Source organism: Crassostrea angulata, chromosome 3, assembly GCF_025612915.1.
Source record: "Crassostrea angulata isolate pt1a10 chromosome 3, ASM2561291v2, whole genome shotgun sequence".
Classification (NCBI taxonomy): domain Eukaryota; kingdom Metazoa; phylum Mollusca; class Bivalvia; order Ostreida; family Ostreidae; genus Magallana; species Magallana angulata.
The window spans coordinates 23,544,670-23,560,492 of record NC_069113.1 but is presented as its reverse complement, the minus strand read 5'-3'; the positions used below and the strand labels follow the sequence as shown (position 1 = coordinate 23,560,492).

Genomic DNA, 15,823 nt, shown 5'->3' with positions numbered 1-15,823 from the left:
CATGATTTCATCTGATAAAGCTTGTCATCAAGGAGTTAAAGGCAGATATTGTTTTGCCCATATATGGTACATTTAAATAAAGATTTGTCTTTTCTTTTCCCCTATTACTGATCAACCCTTTGATCTGCAAAATTAGAACAACCCCATGAAAAATCCATCGTAACCATAACGTATGTAAGCTCTTATTAAAGAATTACAAAAATTGATTCTTTGTGCCAAAGTTGAAATGCAACATAGAAATACAGACTGTTACAACAGTATATAAACAGTTGTGATACCCCCCTCTTTTTCATATTCCATAGAAACAACAAATAGATACGGAGCATGAAAAATATTAACCTATCTGAAACATCGGTTCCATTTCACCTGCAACTGTTCAAAGGCTTACCGACTTCATTCACTATCGATTCTACTTTAATACAAGTAATTGCATTCTATCAACTTTTTTCATTTTTATTCTGTGTGTTTTGCACTATAAATTTTTTTTATATAATTTCCGAAAACATCTCCCATTTTCCTTTTGCAAACAGAGGGGAAAAAAGGGAGCAAATTGTAATAGAATTTGCAGACTTAAGTGTTAACGAAATTTGTGAGCATCTATCGCGACCCAGTATCTGATCTGTCAGACTAGAAGAAATTTCCCCAAGGCGCAAATTAAGTTTCTGGAACGTGATATCTTTAGATTTGACCACTCCATTCGTGCAATATATCCTGTCCAACGCACGAGAATGGAACTTGATAATCATTAATTGTGAACACAATGGCGCTGTGACTGATTGAGAGTGATTACAAGTATTTGTCATGAGCGACTCTTGACTTCCATTATTCCTCAGTATAAAGCCATAAAGACATGGCGGCGAGCGGGTATATTGATTTTCATTGGCTACAGAATTTTCTTGCTGAAAATAGCGCGGGTCTTTAGAGACCACAGTCGACACCTTTTATGGACGAATTAATATTTGATTGAGGAGACTCGTCAGGGCTGCAATGTGTATCCGAGTGTTTCTGTAAATTTATTGCCGACATCAGGTTTTGTTAAAATCGTTCATTAACTTCCCATTTGAACCTGTAAACCGTATCATCGGACAGGGAAATAGCTTTCAAAAAAAACCTTAAGAAATCTATTTCAAAGAGTACACAAGAAATTATTTAAACATTGACCAAAACGACAACCAATTTAGAATCGATACTTGTCTATTGCTACCTTTTAATTTTTTTCATATTAGCAGGACTAATGCTATATCATTTAGAATCGATTTCATCTCGGTTTGTTTGGGGGACAGTTACCCCCGGGAAATTATATGAAAGTCGTGCAAAAACACTTAATTAATCCCTGAAATAGAATTTAAATATTTGCAAACTGTATATAGCTTTTTCATGATAGCTGGTATAATTTCTTTTTAATGTGAAGTCTATCGAACGAGGCTTTTCCGTACATATCGGGGGTTTCAGCGTCATGTTTAATAACGCACCATAAAGCACTTGACTTGAGTATGATCTAAACACGTGATTTTTACCATTAACGAAGAAAAACAATTTGAAGGCAACTGTAGAAAACGTGTGAGTAGGCATAAAATTAAAAATATGAAAGTATTTGATATTATTAATTTCGCTATTTATATTACAAATTGTCTGCTGTAAACATTCTTTAGCAAAGTGTGCCTTTGAAAAGCAAAATCTTGCTTTGTTCTATTATATGAGCTATATTCAACAGAGAAACAAAGACAAGATTGTGACACAAATTGACCTTAATCTCTATAATAAGAACATTCAAATACCATAGAAACAGAAACACGTACATTCTACATGTTTTTGAATATTATAGGGTTTATGTCTGATTTGTTCAATTTATCCTCAAACCGCTTAGTTCTTGTATTTGTTATTATACCATATAATTGAGGGTATTATTTTTGGCACGTAAAACCATCTGTTTTAAACAAAAAAGATGATTTGTGATGCAACAATTGTTGGCCATCTGTTGGCAGCTTATCATGTCATCCAGGTATATATTCAAAAATTGTCTGACGGGTTTCTCATTTTAACAGCGGTATTTTTTTTAGTTGAAATCCCAAACTATTGGACATTCGAAAGCCAAACATGTTATAAACTTCATATGTGGATTAGAGAAGGAGAATGGTAATCGGTAAATCGGTAAAACGACAAAAAAAAAAAACCCGCACTGCACCTGACCTGAAGAAAAACCCTTAAAGTAACAGAGTTTTTCTGTCTGTCGAGACATATATATTAGACAAAAGTCCAAATTGTACTGGAACCTTAGTTCTTAGTTGTTTTCGAAGTTTTTGTTCTTACTTAAGACCTCAAAAAATTCTAATTTCCGTTTCGACCTCCAATTCAAAGATGCAACTCAAATATTTATGTATCTCAATCGATTTGGTTTCATCCCCTCCCCCATTGCTTGGCACATTTATCTTACAACTTTAAACAACGCTTTCCATTCAAATTTTTAAATACACTATTTAAGGAGTTGTCTTTATACATTACTAACACAAACAAAACTTTTATTGTCAACAGTTCAAGTGGACATATGGATTTTCTTTTATTCCATCGGTAAATACTAAGATATTTCTACGTTTTTGTAGAGTGAATCAAACTGCATTACACAGATGAAAGAACGGACTTTGGTTGCAGATTCCGGGGGTTTTCTTTTATGATCTTTACACAGTTGATGAAATATTTGTTGAGCAGTTCAATATTAATTTTGTAATTGGCTTTTTATTTGACGGTAACGTATGACGCACGTTTCTGCTTCTTCCTTGGGTTTACTAAGATTAAATATTTAATTTCGTTAAGCACTTGGTCATTTATTTGTTTTCTTGTTTGATGCTTTGGAAATAAAACTGATGGCAGATTGATTTTCAATACTGGGTTGAAATCCCTAATTAATTCTTAAATATACCTTTTTTCTGATTTACATTGCATCTTCTTTACAATGTACATGTAATACGTGTTTTCAAACTTTAAGCATTTATTTGTGTGTGCCCACTGGTAAAATTGGATAAGGAATTTAGATCCATGATGACCATGATGATATCTGTTTAAACGTTAACAGTCATTCGCCTACTAGGCTTAACCTACTCAATATCTGTAAACATGCACTCTTCAATGTTACACCCCCCCCTTCCCCCCGAAATGCATGCAGTTGAATTGTTTTGCGTGATGGACAATTTTGATTGCCATCAAGATCAGCGATATTGTGAAAAGTGGTTTTTTTTTACATTTCTGTGGCAGTTGGAATGCACTTGTAAGTCATAAAGTCATATATCCAGGTCTCACGAAACAAGACTAGACAAATAAACATGCACGAGTTTTATTATTACGAGACACTGTGTTTATGGTTAAATCTTTAAACGATACTGCCAGCGCTGGTAAGCTTGATATTGCAAATAAATGTTTGTTTTTTATATTCTGATTTGCTGTCGATTTTGTCGATTTAGAAATAGTTTCTGTAATTTTGAGGGATTCGTGAATTTACCAATTTTTCGTATCATCTTCGTATCATCTTGCTGATTATTTATTGTTCTTTGAAGGTAAAAAAAAATAGAGACAGAGTTGTCGTGCGTTTTCTATTCCATTTAATAAGCATGAAATTGTACATAATTATAATTTATCAAGACACATATTAAGTTATTTTGTTTCACATTCGGTTTCTTTGAAGCCCAGATTTTCCTCTTTGGTCCCAAAAGTAAATGAAGAATTCGCGTGCGTAGAAACCGTATGCGTGCACTGTTCTACTTTGGTCTGAACTCTTTGATTAGTAATCTGTAATTGTAATAAGCATATTAGAACGAAACATGTTCATTTCCTTCCCCAAATGGAAAAATCGTTTCTGGTCCAACCTTATCTACTTGGGGTCAAATAAAAGATTTAGTAAGACACCAAAAAACGTCTAAGATACATGCACGCAATTTGTCGAAAGGAACACTGATTTTTTTTTCTTCTTAAGAATGGCCCCCGTCAATCATGCGATTCTCATCAAGTTATGCATAGTTTCTTGTCAATCTCTGGTTAACCTATTATTTAATCAGAACGAGAGAGTCTACGATAAAGAGCATCAAAGACTGACGAGTCCAAATTATTAAATCCAGAATCGGAGACCGTTCGATCCAGCTATTTCCGGTATGGCGGCTGTGCAGACATAATGGAAAATCAGAACTGCTGAAACATAGGGTTTCTTGACAAGCTACCTTGGATGGACTGTAATTACTTGATGTTTTGTTTTATAATGTTGTTTGATAGGATGAAAGCGGACTTTGTCTCATTAAAATGACCATGACAAGCTATGATCCCTTTTAAAAACGTTTGCATCGACTCCTACATACCTGTCTACAACTACAAATGTTTTTTTATTCGAAAAAAAAACCACAATACTTTTTTTGGTGAGTGACTTCATTAAAAATACAACCAGTATTGCAAGGCAAACCAGCCATTTTAGTGATAAATCATGCAAATTTATCAAAAGGCAAAAAAAAAAAACCAAGAGGATTGTACCTAAGTATCATGGCATCTAAGCATTTGAATGTGTCAATATGCAGTAAGATGTCAGATTCATCTCCAGTTTAACGCGATATATACTTGAGAACTGGTTTCTATTTTCAGGACAGTTATTACTCACTGGTGTTGAAGGCCTTCATCTCTCTGTCCACTTTTTGTTTGATTGGTCTTATACTCGCCTACCACGCCGTCGAGATTCAGGTACGTCTTTATTTTTTTTTCTAAAAATTAGTAGTTCTCTCTCTCTCTCTCTCTCTCTCTCTCTCTCTCTCTCTCTCTCTCTCTCTCTCTCTCTCTCTCTCCTCTTTGTTTTATTGTTGTACAAGTGCAAAGGCCTAATTCCTATCTCCCGGTACATTGTACATGTACACATATTACAAGAATATTACACTAGGTTTTATCTCTCATAATTATCACGTTAAGTTTAACACTTTAAAAACGAAAAGAAAGAGGGAAAAGAGAGCTGCAGATTATCAGTATTTATGACGAGTGGGAGACAGTTTCATTCATGAAAATGAAAATAAACATAATTAAATGAACAATTTTCGGATCTGCTTCTAGTAAACATGTTCTGGTTTTCCTCATGTATCTTATGATTGCAAATGAACTATTTGCTGATCATGGGGTACATACCTCAGTTACCATTACGCTTGTAGTGCTTTAGAAACCATAGCCTACTATCTGTGTTGTAAAAGCTTTCAAAAACATTTACAACTGTACAGACACTAGTAAATGCAGCTTATAAAATATGCTTCAATTGACGTATTTTGGACGTTGGGTATGGGTAGTGGGTTAACAATTCTTGCAATACCCGTAACACTTCTCACTGATGACGAAATATTTTGTTTTGCTCTCTGGATGACGCCATTTTTTCTTGAGTAGATTAAAGTAAGTACCAGCAATGAATTACGTTTTGAACTTTTTGCTTGTATCACTGTGAGATCAGCGTTTGCGCTTAATTAAGAGGAATGAAAATTGCGATCATGGCAAATTCAAGTTTATATATGAACTTTTATATGAGTTTCAAACGGCATATTGCTGCATAGACGCCTTACCAAATGCATAGAAGCCTTACGATATAGGGCGTTCTTTCCTTTATGTTTTGCATTTTGATAGGTTTTAAGAATTTTTCGTAAGCCATGAAAGAATCTAAATTAACGCCAGTAGATATGATTTCCTAAGTAAATATGTACTACTCTGCAACATTTGGTAATTCTTAAAAGTATTTTCTGGTATATCATAACAAGCTCTCAAGATTGTGACGCCTTGCTATACATATCTACACATTTACTTGCGAAGAAAGCTCTTTTTTGGGTTTTTTTTTATGCTTGCACGTGTGTGTATATATATATATATATATATATATATATATATATATATATATATATATATATATATATATATATATATATATATATATATCACACTCACACTTATTTTAGCTATTTCTAACACCTTTTTAGGCAAACTGCTTACGTACACTGTCTCGTTGTATAGCTTTACATGTAATTTATCCTCAGGCTGGTTGTTTAAGATGGATTTACAATAGTAGCAATGTTGTCATTTAGTTGTTCCCCCCTCCTCCTCTTATCATTTTACACAATTACCTAGGACGACACCGGTGTATTTTGAACATCTATGACAATGCATTCAGTTGAAATTATATGCGATTTCTTTTCAGTTCAACTGTAAGTACGGTATTTCTATAGCGTTTGATCACGTGATGTTGATTCAAGATAAGATCACTTCCGCTATGAGGGCGAGGCGAAATCCTTATTTCAATAGAGCAGCAGGCATTAATTGTAGACGATTTGTAGATGTACTTTAATGAAAAGTTACGGTAACTGGTAATAGATGGTAGATCCTGTCTTCACCTGGTACAGTTGAAATTCGATTCATTATCCTAAATGAAATACAGATAAACACATTGTGGAACATCTATTTGACGTTTATGGGAAATTTGCGAATTGAATGCGTCATTTATGTGAGACATTTCATAATGAATTGTCGAAAGGGCCTGGGGCTTTTAAAATTTCTATCATCTATATAGATTTTAACAAAAATAGCTCCTGAAATTGCCAAAATAAATTTTACAGTGTACACAACCCCCACATCTTTATTCTATCAAGGATGGAAAATAGCGGTTATTAATTTGACACTAGCACATCTTCCTAAGACGCGATGGTCAGAAAGGTATTATATGAATGGCACATAATTTGTCTGTAAAGCCAATTGCTGATGTTGCCACTTATTCAAAAAGGCAATTTTTACCGCAAGGCTACATCGATCTGAAATAAAATGAGCATTTGCAGAATAGACTTTTACGATAATTTCCCAGAAGTCCGTGGTCCCACAATCGACATCTTTGCAAAAATTTTCGCCATAATACCGTTCAGTAATTGCTACTGTAATATAACGATTTCTGTTGATAAGCACGAGCTGATCATTTGTGATAGGACGTATTAAGCCAAAGTTAGGCACTTGCCTTTTGGCCATTTAACCAGATTCGCCAAATTAACCCCAAGTTATTATCACAATTGGGCTTGAGTGCGAGTTTCGAAACAAGTGGATTTTGAAACTTTAAAACATGGATATCTACATGATTGTATTTATATGGTTTCTTTATTAAGGGTTTATTATCAAGCTATACCTGAATTTTGTTAAGAATGGAAAGAACAAAGAAAATTAACAGAATGAAATGATATAAATACTGACTCAGTCTGATTGTGATACCAATACAAATGTTACCAAAATATATTTAGTCAAAGCATACAATAAAAATCGTTCAACTATTGAAAATTGAAACTTTCGATTCGGAATTCTGATTTAGAAGCAAGAGAGAGGTCGTTCTATCGGTACAACACATGCATTCTCAAAATATTACTGTGGTTTTGTTCCAATAATGTATTTAAACAATCTGTTTATTAAACTACATTCAGAAAACTAGAATTGATTGTACATATAGATGAAGTAACAAATTACTTATTAACAAGTTGTAGTTGTTTATTAACCTTTCTTTATAATTAATTGAACTCCTTACGAAAACGAATCTAATTTCTCTATTTAAATAGTTGTTTGCCATTGATAACTGTGTGGAAGATTGGCGGATCGCGATCTCATGGAAGAGAAGTTTCCAACTTAGCCTTGAAATCCTCATCTGTGCGGTCCATCCGATTCCAGGGGATTCTTTCTTCTTCATATGGAAGACGGAACTGTACGATGGGCAGACTGTGAGTGAAGAACCAGTGCCAGTGGATATACTTCTCTCTATTCCAATGTTCATGAGACTGTATCTCATCGCCAGGGTTATGTTGCTCCACAGTAAACTATTCACGGACGCTTCCTCGCGGAGTATAGGAGCGCTGAATAGGATTAATTTTGATACACGTTTTGTGTTGAAAACTTTAATGCACATTTGCCCAGGAACTGTGATGCTTGTATTTACTCTTTCTATGTGGATTATCACCAGTTGGTTACTACGTGCCTGTGAAAGGTACAGTAAACTCAACATTAAATCTTTTTTCTTTCAAGTACAAACCCGTCTTCGCTAGCCAAGGGTTTTCGGTCCACTCCGCTCCGAAGTGGACCAAAAACCCTTGGCTAGCGAAGATGGTGCAAACCGTATATGGTAAACTTTTATCTGCAAAGTAACCTTTTGTTAAATAGTCACCCTAATGCAACCAGCACCCCAGGCGCCGACCCCCTGGGCCATGCACTAAGTCACTTGACATACATAGTACATATAAGCAGCAAAGCAGGGGAATTGATGTTGTGTTTTTCTATATGTTACATGTACATACTGTTGAGACATTCAACCAATTCATTTTTATTATTCATGTGAACCCATCGACATAAATTGCGGCTTCCAGTGCTGACAACATTTCGACACTAATGAGAATACGATTTATATATCGAATGCTCGTTAACATGTAAAATCATATATTTCATTTGGTTGCATTAGGTACATGATACTTGTAAGTGATCAATGTAGACTATATTATCGGTCGTAGATTTGATTGAAAGGGCTATAGTAGAAGGTTTGGAACACAAAGTGAAGAGGTAAAATTACCGACTACTTCAAGATAACATGATGTCATTTTGTAATAAAGAAGAAACACTCAACCGTCAATAATCTGTATGTGTGTGTGTATGTGTGTGTGTGTGTGTGTGTGAGAGAGAGAGAGAGAGAGAGAGAGAGAGAGAGAGAGAGAGAGAGAGATTTAAAGTTGACATAGCAAGAGGTACTTAGTGTATGAATTTATTCGTGTAGAGAAAAATCTTGTTAGAATAAAATGGTATTCCTTATGATTTTTTTTTATATTACCTTGCCTACTTTGGTCTCCATGGCAACAAGTCTATAACAATGCTGTTTCTGAGTTTTATTTTCTAGAATTATCACAGACAGATAATGGTCAGAATAGGTTTTTCCCCGAATATTTGATCTTTTTATCAACCTGCAAATTACACGTTTTAATCCAGTCATGCTTTTTCTTGGTTTTGTACCGTATAAAAAGTAAAACGAATGACGAGAAAATTTGGGTTGATGATTATTTTTTGTAGAAGAAGTGATATTATTTCAGTTTTCACATATTGCTGTGCGTAAACGCTAAAATGATTTTTTTTTTTGCTGCATTCTCTTCGACCGCAAATAAGAATGAAAACAAATCATCAACTTATTTTTGGCACTAGTATCAAATTGGTCGTATGCATAGTAACCGCGGCTAATCAAGTATGGTCCATACAATTACACAATACTCTTGCTTTAAATTGCTGGAGATGAAACGACGTCAGACAGAGCACTTCCGTCTACAATTTTAGTTTTGGATTTTGGAAAGAGAAATTTTGATAAATTACTGTGGTGGATTTTCCTCGCTTATTGAATAACGTTCATTACGCTAAACCAATTTCCAATTCGAATTTAGCTACAAAGAAGGTTTATTAATCGGCAATTGCCTCCGTTATAATTCAATCTTCCATCACAGTTTGTACGCGATGTTGCCATCACCTTAAAATAAAAGAATGAGACAAAAATTGATATCTTGGACATTCCTTCTTAAATGTTAGGGGCGAAATGGGAAAAAATGTTTCGCGAGATCAACGAAATTTTAAAGCTTTTATATTGTTTGGAAATCTTAAAGTTTTGTTCATATTTATGTAGATTGCAAGTGTTTGAAAAGCCTTTTATAAAATTAATTTAAGATTTTTAATCTGTCATCTTTATTAAATTCAATAATACTTAAGGGTATTTCAATACAACTACTTTTAATTTAAGCAAAAAATAGACAATATTTGCATGAAATTGATATTTTCCTGGCAGTGCGAAATATTTGCAGTGTTTATTATACATTTGTAAGTCATTTCCGGTCCGCATATTAAAACATCCGGTGTCCTGGTAGGTTTTGACACGAAATCCTTAACATCTAAACATATATCGACATTTGAAGTCAATTACTGTCTTTCTTGACATTTAAATATATTCCTCCCGGAATCGACGAAAGGTTCTGTATTTGTTATTTTAAAATTAAAATAATGGATAATCTGAAAAATATACTAGTATATTTAAAAACCTAAAGAATTACTATTTAGGTTTTTAAGGTATATATTTTTTAGATTACCATTATGGTTTCCCTAGTTTACTACAATATACATGTACATTGTATTACATCATCTAGTATATTCTTTTACCAATTTTAAGCGCTTGATAAATTTGAAATCAAGTATTTGGGTTTTTTTTTCTCCTTTTAGTGAAACAAAACTTTCAGATTACTTTCAGTAAACATTATACGATAAATGTGATTGTCGCAAGATTAAAATAAAAGAAAACTCGTATTGATAATCGACAGGAGAATAAATGGTAGGCTATACCGCAATATGTCATTCGCAAATCTTCCTCGACAGGAAATTTAACACTATACCAGATGTATAAGCCAGTCCCAAGGTTGAAATTTTGCAACCATCTAGGGTACAGTTTTCCTATATATACTCCGTATTTCATTGGATAGACCATTGCTAATGTGTAAATAGCTTGTAGTCTCTTTTGGTTTTATAAAAATTCCATAAAATACTTTACAGCATATACTGTGGGGAAAAGCTTTTTCAAAGTTTAATATCCTACGTGTCAGGAGAAACAAAAGCGACCATATTTAGTCATGTACTCTTTAGGCAATGGTCTGTATGAAATATGGATCGTAAGATAATTGCACCCTAGACGGATGCCAAAATTAAAACCTAGGCACTTAGTTATCTAGCAAAGTATATGAAGATTTTTCATTATTTAATTAGTGTGGTTAGTATCACATGATATTTCATATCGAATTGATGCAGTGTTTTCCAAGTCAATTTCACTTAAGCGTGCTTATGCGTTTCATGAATGTCTGTTAGTGACTGTTCACAATATTAATGGCCCCAGGAGAAAAAAAAATCTCTATTAATTTTTTTTTTCATATGAATAAATATGATTTGGAAATGATAAATGAAGTCAAGCATAGAAAATCAGTTGTTTTGGAATAAAGTACTGTCCTTTACAAAAAAGTTGTGATGTACAAATTTTGATTCTCAATAATCTAAATTTTTGTAAAGGACAGTACCAACAGCTTAGATTCGGGTACAGGAGTGAAAGATATAAGGAATAGAATACTAGTTAGCTCACCTGAACCAAAGGTTCAAGTGAGCTTTTCTGATCACCCGTTGTCCGTCCGTCTGTAAACTTTTCACATTTTCGACTTCTTCTCTAAAACCACTGGGCCAAATTAAACCAAATTTAGTACAAAGCATCTTTATTGAAAGTGGACTATAAATTATTAAAATAAAGGGCACATCCCTTTTCAAAAGGGAGATAATTGCGAAACAGTGAGTATAGGGTGCGTGTCTTTAAAAATCTTCTTCTCAAGAACCACCATACCAGAAATGCCAATTTTTTACACAAAAGCTTGTATATATAGTGAAGATTCTAAATTGTAAAAATCGTGACCCTCTGACCAAAACTGGGGCCCCAGGCGGGGTACAAAGTTAAATAGAAATACATAGGAAAAATGTTTAAAAAATCTTCTTCTCAAGAACCACTGCACCAGAAATGCCAATATTAACACAAAAGGTTGTATATATAGTGAAGATTCTAATTTGTAAAAATCGTGACTCCCAGACAAATAATGGGGCCCCAGGCGGGGTTCAAAGTTGAACATAGAAATACACAGGAAAAATGTTTACATGACTTTTGTTCCATTTATTCAACTAAATTGTGCCCCAGAAAACCCAACTGTGTCTCCCTGATTATTGACAACTCATTGCATAAGTATATAAGGTTGTTTAATCAAGAAATGACGGATGAATACGATAAGGTGTAAAAATTCACTAAATATTATTTCAGTTTATCGCTTACATTTTATTTGGATACCCTGCCCGATAAAAATAAAAATTAATATGTAAATTTATTTGTTATCGGGCACGGTCTCCAAAATAAATATAAGCGATAAATTTATCTTGTGATTTTGTTGCAATTTTACATCTAGTTTGGTTGAGCATTATAGATACGGCAGATCAACGCACGTGGTGTGGATTTATTTGTAAAAAACCATACCATAGATAATCTTGTTTCACATGGGAATTAAATTTTTAAAAAAGTATGTTTTATTATAGTTAATGTGTTACCCTTGTATACAAATGATGAACCTGTGAAATTTGTTCAAAGAGTGTTTAAAGCAGAAAGAAGATAATTTATTTTTGAACTTTGAAATTTCTTCGATCTTTGTAACCATGATGAGTTATGATTCATTGTATTACAAATGCATCACTACGTATTTTATAAGGAAATATACTGAGTATACAATCAAATGGTGATGTTAAAATTGCATATAAAAATATAGTTGCATATTGTGGTATTTATGGACTTATTGTACGTAAGACCTAACTCAGACAGCGCGTGCACGGATCTCCGCGGGCTCCCTGGTCGAGGATGAATGTGTTCCGGTGCATGGCGAAGGCTATTGTGAACTCTTGTTGATGAACTCATGTTATATGTGTATTTGTTTGTTGTCTGCTTGGCAATAAATACTATAATATGTACAAATTTAGTTACACAAAATATTTTTATTCTGATATTATTTGATATACAACTATTGGTACAGAAATTTAAATTAATGATACCTATCTTAAAGAAAATGTCAGCTCAAGGCCTTTGTGGGCGTTCTGGCCTTTGATATGTATAGTGAAGACTCTAAATTGTAGAAACCGTGACCCTCGGACCAAAACTGGAGCCCCAGGTGGGGTTCAAAGTTTAACATAGAACTACATAGGAAAAATGTTGAAAAATGTTCTTCTCAAGAACTACTGCACCAAAAATGCCAATATTTACACAAAAGGTTGTATATATAGTGAAGATTCTAAATTGTAGAAATCGTGGCCTCCAGACAAAAAGTAGGGCCCCAGGAGGGGTTTAAATTTTAACATATATAGGAAAATGTTTTAAAATCTTCTTCTCAAGAACTATAATGCACCGGTTTGGGATATTACTATGCATACATGTACATCCTTAAATAATGTAGATTCTAATTTGTAAACATCGTGACTCCCGGACAAATAATGGGGCACCAACAGGGGTTCAAAATTTAAACATTTTAAAAAATATAAAGCTAAAGGAAATGCCTAAAAATTTTCTTCTCAAGAACTACAATGTTATAGTTTGTGGAATTACTATGCATGCATCCCTAGCTTATGTAGATTCTTAAATGGTAAAAGCGTGACCCCCGGACCATTACTGGGGCCCCAAGATGGGTTCAAAGTTTATTATAGAAATATAAAGGTAACATGTTAAAAAATCTTCTTCTCAAGAATTACAATGCTTCAATTTGTGAGATTACTATCATGCATACAACCTTGCGTAATGTAGGTTTGATAGTTTTAAAAAAGTGACCCCTGGACTAATACTGGGGACCCAAGCTGGGTTAAAAGTTAAATGTAGAAGTAAATATGGAAAATGTTTAAAAATCTTCTTTTCGAGAACTACAATGCTTCAATTTGTCAGATAACTACGTAAGCATCCTCAAATAGTGTAGATTCAAAATTATAAAAGCCGTGACCCTCGATCTAATACTGGACCTGAAGAGGTGTTTAAAGTTTAGCATAGAAATATAGAGGGAAAATGTTTAAAAATCTTTTTCTAGGGAACTATAATGCTTCAGCTTGTGAGATTACTATGCAAGCATCCTTAAATATTGTAGATTCCAAATAAATAAAGCTTTGGCACTGGACTAATACTGGGGCCCCAAAAGGGGTTCAAAGTTTAACAGAGAAAGATATATTGAAAATGTTTTTCTCGAGAACTATAATGCTACAGTTTGTGAGATAACTATGCAAGGATCCTCAAATTGTGTTAACTCTAATGTAGTGGAACCAAGAGTTATCTTTCTCGATGTTGTACAGTCTGAGAGTTATTCCTTTTGATGTGGAACTCTTCTATGTTCAGTTTTTCAGGCTGTCTACGTTCGGTCCCGGCGCATTGCTACACATTTTCATTCCTATGTTACTATTTATGTTGTTAAAGCCAACTATAAACCTCGGACCAATACTGGGGCCCCAGAAAGGGGTTCAATGTTTAAAATAGAAAAAGCATATGCTACGAAATAGAATGTTACAAGGAACTGCTGTTCAGGTGAGCGATGTGGCCCATGGGCCTCTTGTATATCATATTACTATGGTCTGAAAATAAAGTATGTCATGACAGCTTCCGTTAGACATTTAGAGATAAACTAGTGTTCACAATAAGAGCCATTTCCGGGAATGATTGAAATTTACGAACGGAAAGATATATTACAAATTTCCCAAAGGATCTGCAGGATAAAATATCTCGGAAAATCCAGGACTCTAACGTCCGGTTCCGCAGCAGTACAAGTGCGTAAAATTTCGCACAAGTACAAAAAGGTGCGGACGTGATCATTTATCTGAAAAAAAGATTTTAATGCTTGTTTATTAATGTAGCGGGAGTGTTAATAATTCATTTAACAAACGATTCTATTTGGTATAGCAAAATATAACCTTGGCCCAAATTCAATGCTTTCACTTCTGCGTAAATATCTTTTTAAAAATTTTGCATTTCTTGCATGTTGTCAATTGCTATTAAGCTAAAATCAGATCTGGCTTTCATCGATTTGGTTGCTGAAGACTGTGGATTTATATCAATTAGTCAACCTAAGACCGCCTTTACCCACAACGTGACAAATGACTGTAGAAGGATCAATACTTTTTTTGTAAAAAAAAAAGAAAAAAAAAAAAAATAAGGTTTAGGTCGATATCTTCTAGGACAGTTGTGAGTTGAATGCGCTTTGGCATGAAATTCTGCAATATAAATTATTAAAGTATTTCCCGCCTGTTTTTCTTGAATTTAAAAATCAATAAAGCTTTTTATATTGCATCTCAAATTTTGTAGGTTGCCAAATGAAAATTTGATATTTTAAGTCTTTTCTAATTGTCGTTTTTCTTGGCTAAATTTCTTAGAAACGGCTTAATTAATTAATATTATTCCATGGTTTTTATTACAGCAAGTGCATGAACAGTAAGTTCTTAGCTTAATTTCATGTCTTCAAGACTTCATCTCTCAAAGCTGGTGTCTTCCCGCTTGAAATTGAAATTTTCTTAACATTTTGGTGTAAAAATATTATTGCATATGTAAAGTAATGTATACACAGTGGTGAATAATTACACACATAAATTACACACACGTACACTCATACATGAACATACGCTTGAAAAATAGCAGGTGTTATATAGAGATCTGCTAAGGACTCCAGTAACCTATATATTAGACCGATTTATTTATCTGTCTATTTATCTACTTTTTGCAAGAGAGAGAAAGAGAGAGAGAGAGAGAGAGAGACGGACGGACAGACAGAAATTTGGTATACGTTGTGATAACGTTATAATTATGAATTCAGATCAGTCTATAGTGATGCAGATATCTACCTAACAGATGTACATGTATATAAAATTCTTACTGTTTAAAATTTAACAAGATTCCTGGTCGTTTTTTCTACAGCTATTTTGATCATCGACATGAGAACATTCTGAACGCCATGTGGATGATTTCAATCACTTTTCTGTCGGTGGGCTACGGTGACATAGTCCCAAACACGTATTGTGGGAGGACCATCGCCATCGCGGTGGGCTGTATGGTAAGATGTGTACCATTCATATTGCATTAGCAATATCTTTAATAAAACATCATAAATGGAAGAAAAAAAATTTGAAGTTTGAAAAATTGTGAGTTCAAAACCGTGATCATGATCATGGCCCTGTAATACCCGATAACGTTAACATTTGG

The 15,823-nt window shown here is 33.9% G+C and overlaps 1 protein-coding gene across 8 annotated transcripts in view; it reads left to right on the top strand.

The window, feature by feature from the left end:
- The window catches only part of LOC128175991 (small conductance calcium-activated potassium channel protein 2-like), a 65,828-nt gene that overhangs the window by 37,823 nt on the left and 12,182 nt on the right, over nt 1–15,823 (top strand). For all 8 annotated transcript variants that reach the window (XM_052841933.1, XM_052841938.1, XM_052841939.1 and 5 more), the window contains 3 exons: nt 4,618–4,713; nt 7,584–8,005; nt 15,539–15,674. In XM_052841933.1, the coding sequence (XP_052697893.1) occupies nt 4,618–4,713; nt 7,584–8,005; nt 15,539–15,674 (654 nt within the window). The remainder of the gene's footprint in view (nt 1–4,617; nt 4,714–7,583; nt 8,006–15,538; nt 15,675–15,823) is intronic.